This window comes from Typopeltis vanoorti, chromosome 21, assembly GCF_054136105.1.
Source record: "Typopeltis vanoorti isolate ZY-2024b chromosome 21, IOZ_Tvanoo_1.0, whole genome shotgun sequence".
In the NCBI taxonomy this organism is placed as follows: domain Eukaryota; kingdom Metazoa; phylum Arthropoda; class Arachnida; order Uropygi; family Thelyphonidae; genus Typopeltis; species Typopeltis vanoorti.
Genome location: NC_143569.1, coordinates 60,956,087 through 60,979,102, shown reverse-complemented (window position 1 = coordinate 60,979,102; position 23,016 = coordinate 60,956,087). Strand labels below are relative to the sequence as shown.

Genomic DNA, 23,016 nt, shown 5'->3' with positions numbered 1-23,016 from the left:
CGGGGTGCTGCAGTGTCGCAGTGCTTATGTACAAGCCGCCACTGAAACATTCATTAGCGTGTGTACAAAGTCTCTGAACACCGAACTATTGAAAATTCCCAAAATTTTAGCATGTGAGTGTCTAACTGTTTGGAGTAACATTGACGCCTTAAGCGAATTAATCAGTTTCGATAGGCAAACTATGAGTGAACATGAGACAATAAAAGAGAGATGCGCATATAGCAGATTATAGAAAAAAATTACAACCGCAAAGTGTATATTAGATTTAAAATGAGTATGCAGTGTTCTTCAAGAATTAACAGACTTCAGGTTAGACTTCCAAGAGCGCAATATGAACTTCGTGAATAATAATAATAATAATAATTATTGAAGTTATACCACTTTTTCATTAAAGATGACAAGCTCCAGAACCATATGACAATACTGAGATTTTAAGGACTATTACAAAGTAACTCCCATTTTCGAACACACGTAGTTAACACCCACTTAATATACTGGTGTGGCTTTAGTTGCTTTTGGCATAATTTATGCCTAACCAATGCCAGTTTTCAATTGTGTAACTAAGTAACCTTTCCATCGAAACAAATTTTCATTAGACATCCTGAGAGCCCCCCCCCCCCATAATTAGTCTTCTCTCGTTGGTCTTGTGATATCCATCTATAAAGACTTACAAAGCTCAAACAGCATAGATCCATGGGTAACCTTACATAAGATATAAAGACTGTTTCCACACGAGCCTTAATGGCTATTGATGCCTGGCCATGGAGCTTCTCAGTTCATTCAATATTGGTTTTCATCATACACTAACATCGACAGTATAGCAGACCATAAGTCCACAAGAAAAGTTGTTGTTTTTTTTTTCAAAAACACGCACTTCCTTTAATTTTGATACAATTGAAATCTATGGATATATGGAAATCTGTATGTAATGATACATACTGCAATTATTCTAATTCAGATGATAAACAACTTCTGTCCATGACAGTCGTTGTTTAAGATGTTGAGTCATTCACCAACAACTTTGGTTTAATTAGATTAGTTTTATCTGGTTATATTAACCTTCAGATTTCAGAATCCTGTCAACTGTATTATGTTTATGTTTTGTTGCTCTTACGTGCACATTTCCTCTCTCCCTCTGAAAGAATGGTTTAGTCTGCTAAAACATACAGCCGTAAATAGTTAACCTTGTGGCAGTCTGCGTTCTATTGAGATAAGAAGCAACTTGAAGAGGTAAGTAAGCTTCTGATTGCTGTTGAGAGCTAGAAAGGGTTAAAATAAGCCTTTCCGCGTAAAAATATTTTTCGCAGTGACATAGCTCAAAAATTGCTTAAACTTAATATATATGGAATATATATTAAGTTTAAGCAACCGATTTTTTTTTAAATTTATAATAAACATAAGGAAATGATTGCAAACATGCGTAAAACATTTCTCACTAACATCCTTGTAGTGAGTGGTACCTTTTGTTATCAATACAGTTATACCTAGACTTATTTTTAGACATGTTTAGTATAGATAATTTTTGATTTAATCCACTTTTATGTATGTATTAATATAATTCATTTGTTATATAAATTAATTAAATTTCATTTATTTTTGCCATTGAAACGGGCCAGTTATAGCAGGGGGAAATAGAAAATATCATTAGCATTTCAATCGTATGCAGGGTCGTCGCCAAATTACAAAGAATTACGCACCCTGAGACAAACAATTAAATATCGCCCTTGATGGATTATAAGACAAAAATATAAGAAAATCTCCAATTGCTGTTTTGTTTTTATTTCAAGAGAAACATTAATGCAAAGCGATTACATAATAATATTAATTAAATGTTTGCTCTACTGGGATATTGCACAATAAAACTGTTTATAAGTTTTAAATTTAAATTTAAATTATAAGCTATGTCCGCCTCTATCGATATAGCTGCTGGACCAACCAATCTATCTTGGGTCATTGCTGTTCCCAAATAATTTTTAATCAGTTTAAGCTAGGAAAAACTTCTTTCCGCACTTGCTATGCTAACAGGAATTGTTAACAATATCCTTAGGGCGATGGTTATGTTGGGATAAATTTGGTGAGGACCACTTTTCTCTTGTATTATTTTTGAGAGAATTTTTAATTCTTCAAATAAATTGATTGCATCTACATCAGATGTTTTGCCACTGCTCAACGCAATTTCTAGGTCTTCACAATATTTTACACCTGTCAAATTTTAATACTATATTTCGTCGGAACTCCAGTTATGTAAATTATTTATATTATAAAAAAATCCGAATAGATCATCGTGTGATCTCAGCTGTAACGCTTGCGGTTCATCATGGCGCTTGTAGGAAACATTTCTCTTTTCCTTATTATTCTTACGAGGAAATTCCAGTGGTACATCAAGTTTTTCTGCAATTTCAGTTCAGTTGTTTTCATTTGTTGAAATCCGTTTTTTCTATAATCGGATTCGAAGAGGTGTCAAACTTCTCTAAGGCATGGCTAATATTTAAATTTACACTTTGCAACTTTGAGAAACACTAATCTAATAAGTGGGTTCTAAAATGTTTAGTTTTAGTATGTATGACTATAATTTTTTTTATTATTAAAATATAATAAGCACGTAAACTAAACTAAACGCCGTATATTTGTAAAAAATGTTGTTGCCGTAATACCGCGCCTAATGCAATACTGTATGGCTGAACTAGCGTCCTTATTAAGCGGCGCGTGAGGCAAGCTGCCGCTATGCTACACCCTGTCGACGGTACAGATTGTATGCCAATAAAATGGATTATATATCGAAAAAATCGTTCTTCTAACTAATCTTGAATTAAAGACAGGTTTAAAAACGGAAAATATACGTTTACATAAATATAATTGGAATGGGTTCAAAGTTGAATTGCCGATACCCCTCCCCCCTTTTTTTTTTCCGTATTTGTGAAAACAACCAACATCAACCCGATTTTAGCTCTTATGTACTCCAGTCATGTAAATGGAATCAAACAACCTGAAACAACCCAACAAATTTTAATACAGATCCAGGATACGAAATTCACTAAATTCTTTCCTAAAGTATAGAACCAAAAGGCTTCAGTTTGGCATCTTTTTATATTTCGCTATAAAATATGGCTGGATCTATAAATTCCATTTAGATGATGCAGAATTGCTTAATATCAACGAGAATTGTCTAGCAAATTTTGCCTAAAATTACTCCGTTTGAAACGAATAATAAACCACACATGCAGTTTGCAGACAAGAATACTGATGGAGGTTGGTGAACGGTGGCTAGTTTTCTTTGTCATTGTGTGATTGGTGTTGTAGTGGAGTGATATGCCCTTGAATGCAATAGTGGGTGGAGTGGGTCCTTGAGTAAGACGAATAAAGAATGCTAATTTAAATTATTGGCTTATAAGTAGCAATTTTAATCACAAATTTAGTGAAAGAAGTTAGCACGATTTTTTGTTTGTTGTCTAGGTTGCAGGAATTTTGCTTAGAGAGCCATTTGTCAATAATGAACATTTTGTTCAAGCTACTACAAGAAGACTTTTATACCTCGATCCTCGATCAGCCCACAGGAGAGTGGAAAACAGGGTGGCAAGAAATCAGACTGTTTTCTTTTAAACAGAGGATATTAAAACTCCTGTTTTTTTTTTAGAAAGATTTTAATCACCCCATAATCATCTCGTTACCGAGATGATTATGGGGTGATTAAAATCTCTTGGTATAAGAACGAAAAGATGACAAGATACCATAAACTGTTATGAAAGAAGATATAAAAAGAAATTAAGAACTATAAATGAATGACGAGATTGCAAATGGAGAGTAAAAATTGGGGAATTAAAGAAATCCTGCAATAACGTAATGGAGGAAAGAAATAAGAAAAAAAACTTGGTAATGTCCTTGGTTTTCAAGGACATCACCGAATGCATTAAATTGTAAACTGATACAAGGAAAATTAGAATTGCTAAGGGAAAATGACTGAAAGTTAAATGCGAAGAAATGGAACTTATAGGCAAAGCACAATTTCAAAAGTTTGCATAAAATTATAAAGATCAATCAGCAAAAAATATAAAAGACAAAAAGATGTGGAAATAAAGGAAGATGACAAAGTAGTGGAAAACAAAGACATCTTATTAATATATTTCAAGTCTGCTTCAATCTCTAATTTGATACGCAATAGAAAGTACGAAAAAAACAGAAAAACCACTGGAGAAGATTAGATTAAAATTCAAAACCATTTGGGGTTCTTGCGAGAAGTAATTCAGAATAGAACTTCCTGCAGATGCGTCATTGGAACAATTTCACATTGGTTCCGAAAAGGAACAAAAGTAAGAGAAAATGTTTTGCATAACATGTGTAACTGAATGACACATTTTTAATGAAGAAAGATTTCTGTGTATGTCTCATTGATTACAAGAAATCATTCGATAAAGTACATCATGAAAACTCGTTGAAGCCCTCTGCGATAGCAAGGATATTAACATTATTCAAAAATTATACAGTAATCAAGCAAGTGTTATAGGTAGATGTCATTCCGATTCACAGTCGAAGTGACAATGGACATGAGACCGATGTATTAGGTCTGAAAGGGAAAAAATTCCACTTTTCCGTCTGACTGGCTAACTCACCTTTCGTTGAAAAGCCTTTGTGAAGGTTTTCTTTCTTAAAAATATGAACTACTATACCAAACGCCAATCAAATCTTTCACGCTTTCGTGTGCCTGAGATCGACTAACTCTCGAGAACCAGTCGAAAAAAGGCTTACAAAATGTTCCTTTAGTCAGAGACCAGATTCAAACTCAGAACGGCTTTCTTTGTGCAGCCTAGTACTGTAGATTCACTGCCAGAAGGCTACACAAACCTGTAAAATAAGTAATGATTACAAATTAATATTCCACAGTCATTGGTGTTAAATATATAGCCTTTTACCTATGCCTATACTTCTAACTTATCGAAATCATTTTTCTGGTACTGCATGTCATCCGCATTCCTGATTACACTGCCTATTTTTGGCATCAGCGAATAGCTGTATGTCACATGCCTAATCCTTTCCAATATCATTAATGTATCGATTGAATAACAATAGGCCAAGGACTGATACCGAAGGTACATACACTACTTGCCATCTTGCACACAAATTCTCCATACACCAATTTTTGATATGTCAGTCAGTCTTATCCAAACTTCTAAACTATTGGTTATAATTCAGTTCCACTTTCCCCCAACTTATGCAACAGCCTTCCATGTTGAACCTTGTCAAAAGCTTTAGCCACGTCCAAACACACCAAAGGCTGTTGCATGAGCTGGAGAATATGGGATTGGAATATAAACTCTTGACTTGGATCAGTGGATGGTTAACAGACAGATATAAAAAAGTGGTATACTCGACGGTTGGTGTGAATCCGTCAGATTTAAAGTGACCAGTGGTGTATCTCAGGGTTCAGTCGTTGGACAATTGTTGTTCATTCTATACATTAATGACATTAGGAAGGGTCTAACAGGAGATGTGCAATTGTTTGCAGAATGTGAAGATAGGCAGGGCAATCAGGGATGCTACTGATATTCAGCAATTACAAAATGATTTGAATAGGCTGGAAATTCGGGCAAACGAAAATGGCTATCAGTTTAATGTTAATAACTGTAAAATTATGCACTTTGGCGTGATGAGATTTCCAGCAGCATATTATATTAGCAGGATTATGATACGAGAAACTGATGAGACTAGGGATCTTGATAGAAATTTGAAGTTCAGAGATCACATAGCAAAAGTTGCAAATACAACTCAGAAGATAATTGCGATGTTGAAGTGAACCTTGACATGTAAGGATAACGAAGTAATTTTGCCTCTTTATAAGGCTTTGATAAGGCCACACCTGGATTATTGTGCGCAGACTTGGTCTCCTCGGTTCCAAGAGAATAAAGAAGCTGTGGAAAGGGGGAAAAGAAGAGTTACAAAGATATTATATCCGGATTATGCGATTTATATAATGAAAACAGACATCTGGATTGTAGACTCTGGTTAAAGAAAGAAAATAACAAAGAGAAAGAGGGAAGAGATAAAATCCATATCTTTACAGAAAATAGGTTTCGTGATATAAGCTAAAACTACATAAAAGAGGATATTATTAAGCAAACTACCTTAGAGGAGGCAAAATTTTGGATCGTACCATGCTTAGCACCAAGTGATTCAGGAGTTCTTGAGGAAAACTGGTCCACTCCTCCTTCAAAGCAAGGAAAATGCCTTGTTTGTTTTCTGTTCTATGGGGTTGAGATCTGGAGAGCGTGCTGGCCACTCGATTCGATTAATATCCTTGGTCTCCAGAAGTATCGCCACTGCTTGTGTACGATGTGATGTGGAATTGTTATCTATAAAAATGAATTCTTTGTTGTAGAGGTCTGTCGAGTATGACATTGAAGAACTTCGTTACAATATCGTTCACCGGTCATAGTCCCTTTTACCAGCACTTGTAGCTCAGTGCGTCTATTAAGCATAATCCCTCTCCACACCATGACTCCAACCGATCTATCTCTTTCAAGAACATTCTCACGATGGTAAGCAGTGGCACTTTCACGCCAGATCAAGTGTAGTCTAGAATTGGAGGAAAGACTAAAACGACTCTCGACTGTAAAGAGTACATTAGCCCATTGATGTCTTGTCCAAATCTATGGAAATAACACCATTGAAAACGTACTCTACGATGAGCTGTAGATAAAGGGATGCAGACTACAGGCCTTCAAGCATATAGGCCTACTTGTTGCAGGAGTCTTGTCTTGCCACAGTTTGTCGAGATATCCGCATAACTCTGCTTCAATGGAGTTGACTTGCAAGCTGACCTGACGTGGCACGTCGATTGCGTTTTGCTGTTATAATCAAAAATCTGTCTTCATGCTCCGTGGTAGAGCGAAGGCGACCTCTTATCAAGGATAAGGCTTTGTTTATCAATACAATTTGAGTATCTGACGTAAATGAGTATTTTATTTAAGGAATGTGTACAGAACACATTCCATTGGTTTGAAACGCCGCCCAGAGTATGGATACACCGCTATGTAAACTCTCTGGCAATATCAGTAATTCTGCTGCCATTTCAAGCTTTCCAATAATTTTTCCTCGTGTGAAAACCATGTAGATGATGTCTTTGAGACATTACAAGACAGCTAAGTTTGTAACTTTATTTTTTCATCAAAAGAGGTTTCGTCAAACACGATTCGCTCATCACAGCCTTTAGCCTTTTATCCTGTTGAGTGCTACCACGTGACCCCTTTGCGTGCAATTCGAAAATCTGAACGTGAACCCCATTTCTACTCGAAATCCTGCTACGAAATTATACAAATTGTCACAAGTTGATTCGTCGGAATTTGCGGTCGTAATGTTCAGAAATAGTGATCATCCTTAGGTTTTGGACACCAGTGTACTTTCGGGGGGGGGGTTCAAACTTATTTTTTTGTATTTTTATTAATTTGTATTCAAATTCAAATAGCCGACGGATTTTCAATCATGAAATATGATTGCCATTCAAAATCTAATTGTCGCAAATTCTGCAGTTGTCCAGATAAGAATATACGCTTATTCCTGGTCATGTGACACGTTTGGTTTCAGACCTAACGTGTCACAGGACTATCTCAGTGTTCGATAAGCCATCATCACTAAATTTAACAATTTTGATCTTAGCATGAAATGTAACAGATTATTATTATTATTATTATTATTATTATTATTATTATTATTATTATTATTATTAGGGGCTACTCCAAGGAGTCCTTAGAATCATTGAGGGAGGCCCTAAACATCATGGCAAGAACTATCCAACATTTGTGCAGTATCTCACTTACTTTGCTTTGAACTCATTCACAATCATGGCCGCCACAACAGACTCTGGCAGCTTATTCCACTCATTCACTACTCTCCAAGCAAAAAACCTCGTTCAAACACCCTTGCTAACTACACTCAATTTCCATGGAAGGCCCCTAGTTCTTCCACCACCAGACCTGTTCTGAAAAAATTCCTCTGAATGAATTTTGTAAAAACTCCCCCAGTAATTTGTATGTCTCTCGATCATATCATCCCTTTTCCGCCTGTTAACCAATTTCTGTAACCCACAGATCTTCAACCTGTTCTCATAAGGTTCATTCCATAGACCTGCTACCATCTTGGTCACTCGCCTCTGGATCCTCTTCACCTAATCACTAAGAAACCCTGGTGCCCAGATCAGCTCACAGTCGTCAAGATGGGTTTTTATCAACCCATCGTGACTACTGTGCTTTAGCAGCTCATCAGATTTTATATATATATATATATATATATATATATATAAGATCATCATCATCATCATCATCATCATCAAATTCCTGCCATGTACCCTCAAGGGGTGTACAGGATATGACAGTACTACATGAAAAAATTATATCATTACTAACTTCCTATCTACAATTTTCCTCCAAATCAGTCTGTTACTTGTCAAGACTCCAACATTATCAGATCTAATATTTCTATCGTCTAAAGCACTTTGTACCGTATCAATCCACCTATATCTTGGTCTTCCTCTGGGTCGTTTTCCTGCCAACCTGGCAGAGAACACTTGTTTTGCTAATCTTTCCTCTCCCATTCTATTTAAGTGACCATACCATCTGAGATTAGCTCTGCTAACGCATTCCTGGATGCTGACAATGTCAAGTTCTTTCCTAATATCCTCATTTTTAATATGATATTGCCATTGATGCCATCTGTTCACGCCTCTAATCTTTCTCAGGACTCTCATATCTGCAGTCTCTAGTCTTTGGTCAAGTGTTTTACTTCTGACCCAGCTCTCAGATCCATAAGTTAAAATTGGTTTGAACACTGTCTTGTATACAGCTAATTTAGTGTTCCGACTAATTTCTTTCTTATTCCATATGAATTTATTCAATTGATTTCCCACCATACCAGCTTTGCTGATTCTGTTGTCTATTTCTATATTTAGTTTACCATCTTCAGTAAAAATTGTGCCTAAGTAGCTGAAATGTTTTACTTGTTCCACAGGTTCTCCATTCACAACACAGTTGACAGTTTCAATGATTCTGCCTATTTACATTGTCTTTGTCTTTTTATTGCTGACCTTCATACCATATCTATTACAACAGCTATTCAATTTAGTCAGAGAATCTTGCAGACTTGTAGCGGATTTATTTAGAAGTATAACATCATCCGCATAAAGCAAAGAGTTGACATTAACATCTCCAATTTTGATATCAGGTTTAATACCACATTCCTTCATAATGTGATCCATATAGATAATGAATAACAGAGGGGATAATGTACATCCTTGTCTCACACCAGATTTAACATTAAACCATCTTCCTGTACTTCCTTCAATTCTAACTGCTGACTCACAACTCAAATAAAGACTAAGTATTGCTTGATATAATGCCCCATTGACACCATATAACTGCAGCATATTGAATAGCTTCTCTCTTGGCACCTTGTCATATGCCTTTTCCAAATCGACAAAACTTAAATACAGATCTTTGTTATATTCCCATACTTTCTCGACTATTTGTCGTAAAGTGAAGATCTGATCCTGACAGCCTCTATTTGGCCTGAATCCAGCTTGTTCTTCACCAAGCTTTTCTTCCACAATTCTTCTCAACCGTTTCTCAAGTATACTTGCTTGCCAGGAACACTCAGTAGGGAAATACCTCTGTAATTCTCACATTCAGTTTTATTTCCCTTTTTATATATGGGTACTATGAGAGCTCTACTCCAATCATCGGGAATTCGTCCCTCTGTCCAGGCTTTCTGAACTATGCAGTGCAGCCACTGTAAGACTCTTATACCACCATACTTCAGCATTTCTGGTCGAATATCATCTACTCCTGCTGCCTTTCCACATTTCAAGCCTTTGATGGCTTTTTCTACTTCAAGTATGGATATGTATTCCTGACTGCATGCCTGGTCAGTGTTTTTTATCACTGTGCTGTCATCACTGCTTGTTTCATTTAGCAGATTTTCAAAGTAATTACTCCATACTTCAAGGATATCTTTTTCTCCTGTTTTCATTTCACCTTTATCATCTCTAATTCCTTTTACAGCACTCTTTCCTCCATTCCTAAGCTTCTTCAACAACCTCCAGAATATTTTGCCACCTTCTTGATATTTATTTTCTATATTCTTGCCAAATCCTCCCATGACTTTTGTTTGGCAAGTTTTACACACTGTTTAGCTTTCTTACATTTGTCTCTGTATTCTGTAAGAGTAAAAGCTGACTTATTTGCCAGGAACTTTTGATATGCTTTCTTCTTTTCCTTCACTGCCTCTTTAACTTCCTGTGTTCACCAGGGAGTTCTGATTTTTTTATCCTTGCACACAACCTCACCACATGCCTCTCTGGCAGAATCAATCAATGTTTCCTTCAGAGTTTGCCACTGAATCTCCAAGGTTTGATTCCTGTTCTCAAACTCTTTCATTTTCTTTTCAATAATATTTCTGTATTTTAGTCTACAGTTCACATCTGAGAGCTGCTCAACTTTTATTCGCTTTAAAACTTTCTTACATGTTATTCTTTTCAATATGAAATTCAATTTTATCCTGCTCAAGACTAAATAGTGATCACTTCCAATTTCAAATCCTCTGTACACTCTGGTGTCCTGCACCAAGGAGAAAACATCACTATCAACAATAACATAGTCAATGAGACTTTTCTTATTCCTAGCCTCTTCTCTCCATGTGAATTTGTGCACATTTTTATGTTGGAACATGGTGTTAGTAATAACCAGTCCATGTCCTGAGCAGAAATCCAACAGTTATTTGCCATTATTATTAGCTTTGCTCTTTTCTCCAGATTTTCCCAAAATATTTTTCTATGTCTGATAATCATTTCCTACTCTGCTCTTTAGATCCCCAACAAGGACCAACTTTCCCTTTTTCATTTTGTCAGTTGCTTTCTCTAAAGCCTCAAAAAATTCCTCCACTTCTACCTTAGTAGAACCTTTTGTGGGACTGTAGGCACAAATAAGTCTCATTGTCTCCAGTTCCCCATTCTGATATTTGTCCACATCACTACTTGAGACTGCTGTCATTCAAGATTAGTGTTGTATTTAGTTTTGAATACTATGGCTACTCCTTCTTTCCTTGACTGTCATTGCCTGAATATAACATTTTGTATTTATTGCTCAGAAAGTTCTCACCAGTTTTGGTCTTTTTTGTTTCAGTCACCCCTATTATGTCGATCTGGTACTTATCTAATTCCTCAGCTAGCTCCATTTCTTTGCCATTCAGGCTTCTTACGTTGATAGTACCGATCTTTAACTCTGGTGATGTTGAGTTGGGGTTTGTTTTCAGATTTGTTCCAGTAGCTGACTTTTCGCTGTTCGCCCTGGTTCCCTGGCGAAAACAACGGGGGCCTTGTTTAACCGGGCGACGCCCCAGCCGGCATGAAATTTTGTCATGTTGTACCATCATTTTTTTATTTTGGTTTAACCAATAAGAATACAATTTGGTCGGCTAAATCCCAAATTGCCATATATATAAGATCTTATATTCTTAAAGCAATATATCCTAAAAATGTCGTAATTAACTACTAAATTGGAAGGCCGCCGAAGATATTTAGAAGAAAAAAAAAAACATTATACACTGCATTTTAAGCTACCATCATCACCCAGTTCTCCTAAAAATATTTTAGTTGATTAACAAGAAATGACACCATAGAAGAAATCTTGGTAATATTAATTCAATAGATCATTTAATATGTATATACGCCTGCTAACCCGAAAAAAGATAACAAACTAAAGAAATAAATTATTATTATCATTATTCTCAAGAGAGGGCACCACAAACACAATAATGTCAATTTCTTAAACTAAATAAAATCTAATGTTTATATAGCCAGTAAAGATGTACAGTATGTTAAAATCTAAAGTAAGTCCAATTATTTTAAATATTAAAAAAAAAAAAAAAACTTTCTTTTAGGTTCTCGCCATGAGTTTTGTTTATTCAGTTTTCTTTATCCTGGAGTGTTACCATTCCATCGGTCATTTCTTGATTCTAAGTGGATGGAGGAAACTTCCACGCAAAGACCTTGTTGAGATGAAACATTATTTTCTTTTGGACATGGCTACCGTGATCATAACGTCCTTCTGTCTTCTACAAAGGTTGCAATGGATAGCAGTACTGCAAGCCTTACAACACAGTTTTTTCATTTTCCAGTGGGATACTCACTCTTATGCTAAACAGGTAGGTTTTACCGTGTTAAAATATAATGTGGAAATTAACTGAGATTTTATTTTTAATTTATTTTTCTGTCATTCAAGCGATAAATTGTTGAATATGCAGTGTCTGATTTTCTGGTATTAGTATATACTATCCCAAAAGCTGTCACAAACCTCAGATCGCAGAAAAATGAATACATCTGAATAATATAAGCGCGTAAACACAAGAAAGATATTTAATTAACTAAATGAATACATCTATACAATATGCAAATATTACAGCGTGGAATGAAAAGCAGCTCTAGAAAGTCATTTTGATCTTATGGTCCGACTAATTATTGTGTTCACGTCATTTACAGAGTTGCATGTCATGAATTTTCACAAAAGGGCAGCAAGCTAAAAGCCTTTGTTAAGGACGGACACACATTGTCGATTGACATGGGTTAAGCCATTTGAAACTTGGGTTGTTCGATGGTGGATATGGAGAATGACTAGATAAGAACAGTTTTTATCTGAGTGTGTGGTTCCAGTTATGAACTTTAGGGAATGGAAATATATTAATATGAAGTTGCTTCCTGTGGGTTCATAGTAGCGCAGGGAATCGGAATTGCTACAACTACATTGATATCATGGACAATTGTGCACGTCCGACAACCCTGTCAATTTTATAGGCCCTTACTCCTTCCGACGTGACAATACTCTAGGTTCAATGAAATTATTAAACAAGCAGTTTTACGAAATAACATCGAGACATTGCAATGGCCAACAGCGTGGTTAGAATGGCCAAGGGATTTGTGTGGTATTTTTTCAGCCATCAGTTTTTTATTTATTCCTAGCAAGATGCCACTTTTCTTCCTGGAAAGAACCTTAAATTTATACTCAAGGAAGGTGTTAAGTAATTTTTTACCTCTTTCCAGATGAGGAAAGAGGTAAAAAATTTATGTTCTTATCCTTGAGAAAAATACGCTCTGCTATGTTATCCTTAAAACACTCCTGACTGCCAGTGTGATTTTAAGCGATTTGCCGTTTAGTGGAAAAATAGTTTGACTATCTTTATATAGATCTGGATAGTTTAGGGAAATTGAAGACTTAAACGTGAAATGTACACCGCGTACAAAAATAACAGCTTCTGAGAACCGTGTATTGTGATGGGAGTGTTATCTGGAATGACTGCGATAGAGCTCTATAGATTTAACGAAGGTGGCGTGACCAGTTATGTTTTTTTTCCCGTATTGGGCCCCCCCCACACACACACATGAAAGGTCACAAGATCTATTACCCAACAGTGTCATGTGTGAGCAAAAGATTACGGAGAGAGAAGTAATCTATTCATATTTTTCCTAAAATGTTGGAGTTGTATTCCTTGAGGAAAAACAGTAGTGGAGAAGATTGTTCAAAGAACATCGATGAATGGAATGAAAGAAAATGAAAACATCAATGGGTATGTTTGAGTCGAATAGTTTATGGGTATTGACCAATGACTGCTATTCTTACATGAGAAGGAAGCGTAGAAATGGTAATGACCAGTTTAGTGGAGCAATGCCCATGTCGTCTTTCTGTGTGAGTACGCCATCTTTGTTTTATTTTGTATATTTAATATCATTTGAGCCTACGCAATCCAGTTGGTTTTGACGATGCCCTTTGGTTGGAAAGATCTGGGTTTCCAATGCCATGTAGAACTCGAAGAACCTTTATTAGACTTTTCGTCTGAAGGTGAGTTAGCCGGCGTCATACGGTGGTGGTGCAGTTTTTCTTTAGAAAAATCGTTTTTTTTTTTTTTCCTCATCTCACAAACCAGGCCAACTATCCAGAAGAATATATGCTTTTATAAGACATACGGGAAAAAAGCATTAATCACCCTACATCATTGGATCTGGTTTCTAGAGGCTTCATGGTATGAGTGGGTGTCTATACGTTAGCGGAAAACAGAAAGAAAAGAAGGAATATTCAGTTATGAGCTTGTGTGTATAGACTAGATACATTTTGTTGTGATTTAATTGAGTCCAGTTTCAAGATAAACTGTGAACGTCATATCAAGTTTGCTAGACATGCATTTATACAATTAATGAAATGTCTTGAATAAAATAAGACTTCTGTTTTTGCTTAATTAGCATGTAACTATTCGGACCGGAGAGAAACACCTAAATCTTCACTCTGCCATCAAGTTTTGAAGCACGGAATCACCAAAAGCAATTTCATCCGATCCAGAATGTGATGTAGGTCACGAAAAGGTGACTCATCGTATAAGAGTAAATCATAGACGTACACAGAACGCCAATGAAATGATGTGGTGAGAGATTTAGATATGCCAAAAGGATTCTACGTTGATTCTCAAAGCTATAAATGCGCTGGATTTGGGGACCTTTACTTTTTTCGATACCGAAGTTGTGATAATAGAAGATTCACTAGAGTATTGTTATCGTTGTTATGGATGTGGATTTTTAAGTAGTTTAAGTGCTGAGGTATATGACCTGCGCAATACAGGTTGCTCATTATTCTATAATGTATAATTCTAGACCTGAAATCCGGGTTACACGAAAATGCTACAATTTCTTTGTGAATCAGATGGGAGAATAATGCCTCCATAAACGGTTCCAGCTCAAAAAATCTTCTCTGTAACTTTAGTGAATCGAAATAAAGCTATCCAGCCAGTACTTCGTATAAAATTAGGGTTAATGTCACAAGGGTTAAATATCTTTGCTATCAATTTCCAAATCTTTCCGATGCCAAGTTAAAAAGAAGTTTGTTTCGTAGTTCAGATGCACGAAAATCACCTGCAGAGGAATCACCGGCTTGTTGATGCCGCTAACAAAAGATAATTGAAAGGGGGGGGGGTATACCCTGGATGCTAAAATGTCAACATGATTTCAGATTACTAATGCTGCTTACAAAGGAGAACTAAGAGGACATTTACATAAGAAAATTTCACCAAACAGTCGTATATAGTTCAGATATTTAATGAGAAATATGTAAAGGTATTTCATTCTTGTAAATGCGACATCATGCAGAACTTGAAAGCAGTGGGAATGAAGGAGAAGGAGGAGGAACTGTTAGTAAGTAAGCAGGAGGTATGTGAGGAAGTGAATAGACCAGATGCAAATAAGGCTGTGGGACTTGATGCTATTTCAGCACGTCTTTTGAGGGAGTGTTCCAGAGAGTTAACAACAGCTTTTGTATATCTTTTCAACATGAGTCTTTCACTTGGTCAAGTTCCAAAGGAGTGGAAGGAGGATAAAATTGTTCCAATTCATAAGGGAGGTGATAAGGGTAGGGCTTTGATTATAGACCATTTTGTGTGTTTGGCGTTGTGGCTAAGGTGTTAGAGAGCTTAGTTAGGACCAAGATTCAGCATTGGGTTGACACCAGGAAGATACTCTTTGGTGGCCAGTATGGGTTTGTTAAAGGAAGATCGTGCGTTAGCAATCTACTTTAATATAGTGACAATTGCATTGGATAAGGGCGTTGCATATAGAGTGGTATATTTAGATTTCGCAAAGGCATGTGATAAATTGCCACATGAAAAGGTGGTAATTAAATCCCAACGGATGAGGCTAAACAGTAGATTAGTTCGCTGGATCGGAGATTGGCTGTTTGATAGGTATCAGCGAGTTGTCTATGGAGGAGCGATATCCCAGAAGAGGAAAGTTACCAGTGGTGTACCGCAAGGGTCTGTTGTTGTTGTTGTTGTTATTATTATTATTATTATTATTATTATTATTATTATTATTATTATTATTATTATTATTATTATTATTGCGTGACACCTCCAGGGAGTACAAAGACTCAACCATGTAGGGCACCTACCCTACAACTTTCCGTCTGCACCCAATTCTCCAACTACAACGAACACTGTAACTACAATCATCATCTACACCAACGCCATCTATACCGCCCTCCAACATCGCTATTATTTTCACAGACAATCACAAATGATATTTGAAGATAAAACACGAATGATATTTGATTAATGATATTTGTATAGGTCTGAATGGTGATATGTAGTTGTTTGTAGATGATCCAAAGTTGGGGAGAGATCAGGAGTGGAGCGGATGCTGTGGTTTTGCAAGAGGGCTCGAATACACTAGTTCAATGGGTAAATGAGTGGGATATAAATTCAATGTTGCAAAGTGTAAGGTTTTGAAATTTGGGAAGCAGTGATGGGATGTAAAGTACACAATCGGTGGAAATATCTTGGAAGAGGTAGAGGAGATGAGAGATATGGGAGTGATTGTAGGTAAGGACCTAAAATTTCGGGGACATGTTACTAAAATTGTGAGAACAACATAGCGGATAATGGGAATAATGCTGATGGCACTGCACTGACTTGTAGAAGTAAAGATGTCATTGTTCCTTTGTATAAGGCTTTGATCGCATATGGATTACTGTGCACAGATTTGGTCACCTAGTTTTCAAAAAGATGAAGATGTATTTGGAAAAGGTTCAGAGACGATTGACTAAGATGGCTTCTGGTCTCTGGAATGTTGAGTATAAAGACAGATTGACAAAATGCAATTTGCAGAAATTGGTGGATAGAAGGAGGAGAGGGGATATGATCGAGACATATAAGCTGTTAAGAAGTTATTACCAGGTTAATGTCGGGGAGGGTTTTGCACAGAATGGGTGAAGATAGGTAGAGAAGAAGAGGCCATCCCTGGAAGTTGTACAAGGGATGAGGAGCAGGTTTTTTGCATGGAGAATGATGAGTGATTGGAATGCAATACCCGAGAGTGTGGTGAGTGTGGAGATAGTGAATAAATTTAAGGCGCGGTATGATAAACTGTGTGTATAACAGTGGACTTTCCACGATTAGTCTCTGACTCCATGGAGGTTTTTATAATAATAATATAATAAATAGAAAATAAAAATTTTCTTTAAAACCAAAAGTAGTCAGTTAATTTTGACATGCGATATACAGATTTTTTTTTTTAAGTGAGCCACAAGCTATCGTTTCTATTCAATGCATGATTTCAGGATTTTAAAAAAAATGAACCAAAATATTTTGATTAATTTAAAAATAAAATATAATTAACATAGTTCTTTTAAATTTATATAGAAATGATTATTAATTATTTAATAATTCATTTTTTAATAAATTAGAAATTTGTATTTTCTTATCGTCTGCCAAGTTTCCAAAATGGAATGCTTGGCAGATGAGAAGACAAATCGTCTGCATGCACATCTGTAAAAAATGGAACATTTCGGGCGCCTTATTTCAAACACAAAAAGGCTGAATCACGTAAGTCGCAAAGAACTAAAACAAGAATGTCAAAGCTCACCATTTTCTTGTACTTAAATCAATTTCTTGTACTTGTACTCAAAATGGTGTCCACTTTTAAAATTGCAACTTGGAATGTCAGAACTCTGTATGAAGCTGGCAAATTAAGAAATGCCACAAGAGAAATAAAGAGGCTGGGCATCCGGATTTTGGGAATTTGCGAGACAAGATGGCCAGGATCTGGAAAGTGTCAACAAGATAATATGACAATGTATTACTCTGGGAATGATGAGAACAAACATCGACATGGCGTAGCTGTAATAGTAGATGAAGAAATCAATAAATCAGTAATAAATTGGATTCCATTCTCTGAAAGGATAATGCTGTTACAACTTAAGGGAAACCCCGTTAACATAAATATCATCCAAGCTTATGCACCCACAGCTGACAAAAGTGAAGAAGATGTTGAAGAGGTTTATGAACACCTAAAAGAGGTTAAAAACCTAACAAAGAAACATGATATAAACATAGTGATGGGTGACTTCAATGCAAAAGTGGGAAGAGGGGGGGGTGATGGAGAAATTGTTGGCGAACATGGCTTAGGCACCAGAAATGACTGAGGAGATCGCCTAGTCCAATTGTGTCAGGAAGAAGATCTAACAATAGCAAATACCTGGTTTAAACTTCCACCAAGAAGACTGTACACTTGGAAATCGCCTCAAGATAACCAACATAACATTGTCAGAAATCAAATTGATTATATACTGATAAATAAAAGATTCCACAGTAGTATAAAGAGTGCAAAGACTTATCCTGGAGCAGATATCTCATCAGACCACAATCCCATAGTTGCAGAAGTACGTCTTAGATTAAAATCAGCTAAAAAATCACAAAAGAAGAAAAAGAAAATTGATGTAGAAAAACTGAAAGACCTGAACATAAATAAAAGTGCCAAGACACAGCTTAACCTGCGATTACAACAGATTAACATAGAAGAAAATAAAAGTGTGGAATCTCTTTGGAATAGCTTAAAGAATGCCATCGTAACAAGAAGTATTGAAGAAGTAGGTTATGTGAATAATATAAAACAACAGGAATGGATGACAGATGAGATTCTTTCTCTTATTGATACAAGAAGAATGTATAAAAACAAAGACCTAGCCAGGTATACAGAAACACATAACATCATCAAGAAAAAAATAAAAGAAGTCAAGGAAAATTGGATGAAAAATTTATGTACTGAAATTGAACTGCTTCAGAAACAACATGATAATTTCAATCTGTATAAGAAAATCAACGAAATTTCCGGAAAACTGAGGAAAAAGCAAATAGTGTCTCTAAGAGACGAAAATGGAAAAATAGTTCTAGAAGAAGAGAATAAAGCACAGATTTGGATAAAATATGTAACAGAACTTTTCAATGATACTAGACAGAAGCCTATAAATATAAAAGATAACATTCAAGGACCAGCAATCATGAAATGCGAAATAGAGAATGCTATACAAACAAGTAAAACAGGAAAAGCCAGTGGACAAGATGGTGTGCAAACAGAATTTTTAAAATTAATCGAACCAGATAACATCAAACTTCTTGAAAAACTACTTAATAAAATATATGAAAGTGATGAATTTCCATCAGATTGGCTCAAATCTACATTTATCGCTATCCCAAAGAAACCCAAAGCGAATTCCTGTGGTGACTTCAGACTTATTAGTCTAATGAGCCAAACATTAAAAATATTTTTGAAAGTAATTCAGAATCGCATTTATAGAAAAAGTGAAGAAACTCTAAGTGAAACACAATTCGGCTTTCGGAATGGTTTTGGTACTAGAGAGGCCCTTTTCTGTACCCAAATATTGATACAAAAATGCATAGAAAAACAGAAATCTGTCTTTATGTGTTTCATAGATTTTGAAAAAGCATTCGACAAAGTCAGACACACCAACTTAATAGAAATCCTTCACCAAATAAGGCTAGATGAACAAGACATAAGACTAATAACAAATCTGTATTGGAATCAGTCAGCTACCGTTCAATTAGACAACATTACCACCGGTGATATTAACATCAAAAGAGGAGTGAGACAAGGATGTGTGCTCTCACCACTCCTGTTCAACATATATGCAGAGGTAATCTTTAAAAAAGCATTGGAAGAATGTCCAGAGGGAATTACAATAAATGGAAAGATTGTTAACAACCTACGATATGCAGATGACACCGTGCTAATTGCAGATAACATTATGGATCTCCAAAAACTCGTTGACAGAGTACATAGACAGAGTACAAAAATACATGATCATCCAGCCTCATCAATGAAACTGACACTCAATGGGAAAAATATTGATCAAGTGTCAAGATATAAATATCTTGGTTGCTGGCTTAATGAACGGTGGGATCCAGAAATAGATATAAAGACAAGGATTGAAGTTGCACGGCAGTCCTTCATGAAAATGAGAACACTATTCTGCAATAAAGACCTAAACATGGAAGTCAGATGCCGAATGCTGAAATGTTACGTGTGGTCTATTCTGCTCTATGGAGTTGAAACATGGACATTGAAGGCGACAACCATCAAGAAAATCGAAGCCTTTGAGATGTGGCTATACAGAAGAATGCTAAAGATATCATGGACAGAAAAAATTACCAATGAAGATGTCTTAAAATCCATTGGCAAAGCTAAACATCTTGTACAAATAATCAAGAAACGAAAAACATCATATCTTGGACACATCATGAGAAACAGCAAATACCAACTTCTGCAAACTATTTTGGTAGGAAGAATTGATGGCAAAGGAACTAGAGGAAGAAAAAGAATATCATAGTTTGACAACATCAAGACGTGGATAGGAAAGAGCAGTGCACAACTGCTCAGATTAGCACAAGAGCGCAGTTTGTTCGCCAAGATGGTCGCTGACCTTCGATAGAAGATAGCACAATAATAATAAGAAGAAATCAATTTATTGACATAATTAATTTCCAAAACTCTTATTTTGGGAAGAGATCGCTTTGTAATAATTACCTTTTCAAGTAATAGTTGGTCCATTTTTCCAATACCGAGATGACTAATTTGTAATATTGAATAGTTGATTTCTTAACGAATTCCGTGGCGAATCGACCGCCATTAAAGCCGGAATTTACTCATAGATCGCGATTGACTTGTTGGTCGCCATTGTTCTAAAAAAAAAAAAAAAATCAGCTAACGCCTTTTTATTCCCGTATACGGGGAGTAGGCGAGGCCATTTAGCCCTATCTAACTTTTGGAGACTGAGTGGGCAGTTCAATCTCCACTGGTACCCAATCAGAGACAGATGGCCCAAGGCTATCACTAATTAAGCGGTACGCAGTGAAGAGAGACGGCTCAAATGTGCCGCCATCTCGTGGTCCCTAACCCTAACACAATATATTTAATGTCTGAAAAATAATGTAGGTTCTATGGTCGATTTTCTTGAGTTTACAGGACGAAAAACCCGAGTTTCCGGGAGAAAAAACCCGCTTGCCCGTGCCAGAGATCGACTAACTCGGGAACCGCGTCGCCATTGTTTCATATTTATAATTAAAAAAAAAATCTTATTTGTCTTTAGATTAAAATAAAGAAAGAAAACGAGTATTTTATTTATGCGTATTCATCTCTCTCTCTCTCTCTCTCTCTCTCTCTCTGGGCACTGCCTTTAAAAACTTATTTCATGATTCTTAAGGGGCCTTATTCGCCCATAACCGTCTAGTGTTTCGTCTTCGGTTCAAACCTGATAATAGCTCATTAAAATCTTAAACTGATCTTAAACATTTAGGCTTATACTGAAAAGTGCAGAATTTTTATGTGGTTTTCGGTTACCTCCATAAACGTGGAAACAGTATGCTATAGAAGAGTGGATTCTCAGTGTATATTTTCACTATACTGGTGCTGCCACCTACATTGAACTTTACGTGTCCAATTTATTTCTCTTTGGGGTTATCTCTTTCTCTTTAGGAGCTTGAAATTACCAAAGCAAACAACTTAAGGAGTTTTTTGCTGTTGTTTTCACACTACTTGTCCAAAGTTGCTAGACATGAACAAACAAAAACGTCTTTGAAAATTTTTAAATTATTTTGAATAGTGTTAAAATGAGTGTAATGGAATGAATAACAACAGATTAGAACTGCTTTGTTTTCAGGAAACGGATAGGTTCTCAGCCATTTTCAGTTCTTTTCGATATACAAGTAAAGATCATGAAAAAAGGTTTTGAGAGTGAAATATTGGGGCACACGGCCATCTTTGTCTTTCACTGAGGTGGCAATAAGACTGCATATAGGAAGAGGCAGAACTTATGGCCAAATCGTTATAGGAAGGCGCTAGTAAGAACAGTTGCCATTTAGGCCATGATGCAAGGTTTTCGCTTTCGATCTTTATCAAGCCACATTTGTTGAATGCGGCTCAACAACGAAATATTCTCATATTCTCAACGAAACAGTTGAGAATATGAGGCCATTGGATTAGGTCTGTAAATTGCTTGTGTTCTGGCTAATTTGTCTGTTTTGTCGAATGTAAAATCCTAGTTTCTTGTGGGTATTTGCTATACAAACTGATTTATTTATTTTTTTGTTTCTTTACAGGTAATCGACTGGAGTTCACTTGAATGGAAGAGTGGTCGCTGTTTTCCATTAGATATATCTCTTGGCACGACCTTTGACCTTATGGTTCACGTAACTCATGCTGTATTGCTATCATTTTATCTCGGCCTATCCGAACTGCTTATTGATTTGATAATTATTGGATGCATGACTGTCGGTGTATTCTTCAATCCCCGTCTGGCGTGGTGCTCTCCAAATAACATTCCCGATTGGGTTTCTAAAAGATTAAAGCCGTTGTAGATCGAGACAGTTTCGAATTAAGCAACAAGCCTTCCAAATAATAAACATTACTTTTTATAATTTTGGTGGATGGTAAAAATTGTCGACTTTTCATCAGACTTTTTTCAAGTATGAGAAGAAATAAAGAGACATCACATCTATATTTCAAATTCAAAGATACCTAAACTTCCATTTTCTGAAGAAAGTACTTTGTTTCATTCTAAGAGAAAACTTTTTACTTTAAAAAAACAAAAAAAATTAATGTATTTGTTGAAATATTATGTTTAATAAAAATAATGAAAACTCAAACTCTTCAAACCACGATTGTATCGTCTAAGCTGTGTGAATGGTGGCATTTTCATGCAATACCATTGTTATTTGGAAGATAAGAGATGCCAGTGATTACCCAAAATGTCCTAATAATCACTTGCAGTAATTCAGCCGTGAAGAGTAATTAAGGGGACCAACATAATACCATGATAGTGTTGCCCAAACCATCACAGAACAGCCTCCGTTCTTTACTGTTGGAACCACGCCGTCTGGATTGTAGGTTTCCTTGGGTGCTCTCCAAACATAAACTCTCCCTGCTGTAGAAAACGGCGTGAGGGTGGACTCATCTGACCCACACGTTTCCAGTTTTCTAATGTCCAGGGTTGAAGGTCGTGACGCATATCAGCATTCTTATCAGTAAATAGAGGTTTAGAAATTACTACTCTACCGCAAAATAAACCTAATCGGATGGCTTCGTTTGTCACTGATTCTGAATCATTTCGCAAGCACTACCATCCGAGTTCACATTAATGTAAGTTTCTTAAT

General features: G+C 36.1%; 1 protein-coding gene across 1 annotated transcript; it reads left to right on the top strand.

The window, feature by feature from the left end:
* Positions 1 to 1,202: 1,202 nt before the first annotated feature.
* LOC150094897 (uncharacterized) lies at positions 1,203 to 22,518 on the top strand. The gene is made up of 3 exons (XM_090411480.1): positions 1,203 to 1,230; positions 11,920 to 12,183; positions 21,964 to 22,518. The coding sequence occupies exons 2-3, from the start codon at positions 11,929 to 11,931 to the stop codon at positions 22,219 to 22,221; spliced, it is 513 nt and encodes a 170-aa protein (XP_090267606.1). The 5' UTR covers positions 1,203 to 1,230; positions 11,920 to 11,928; the 3' UTR covers positions 22,222 to 22,518.
* The last annotated feature ends 498 nt before the right edge of the window (positions 22,519 to 23,016 follow it).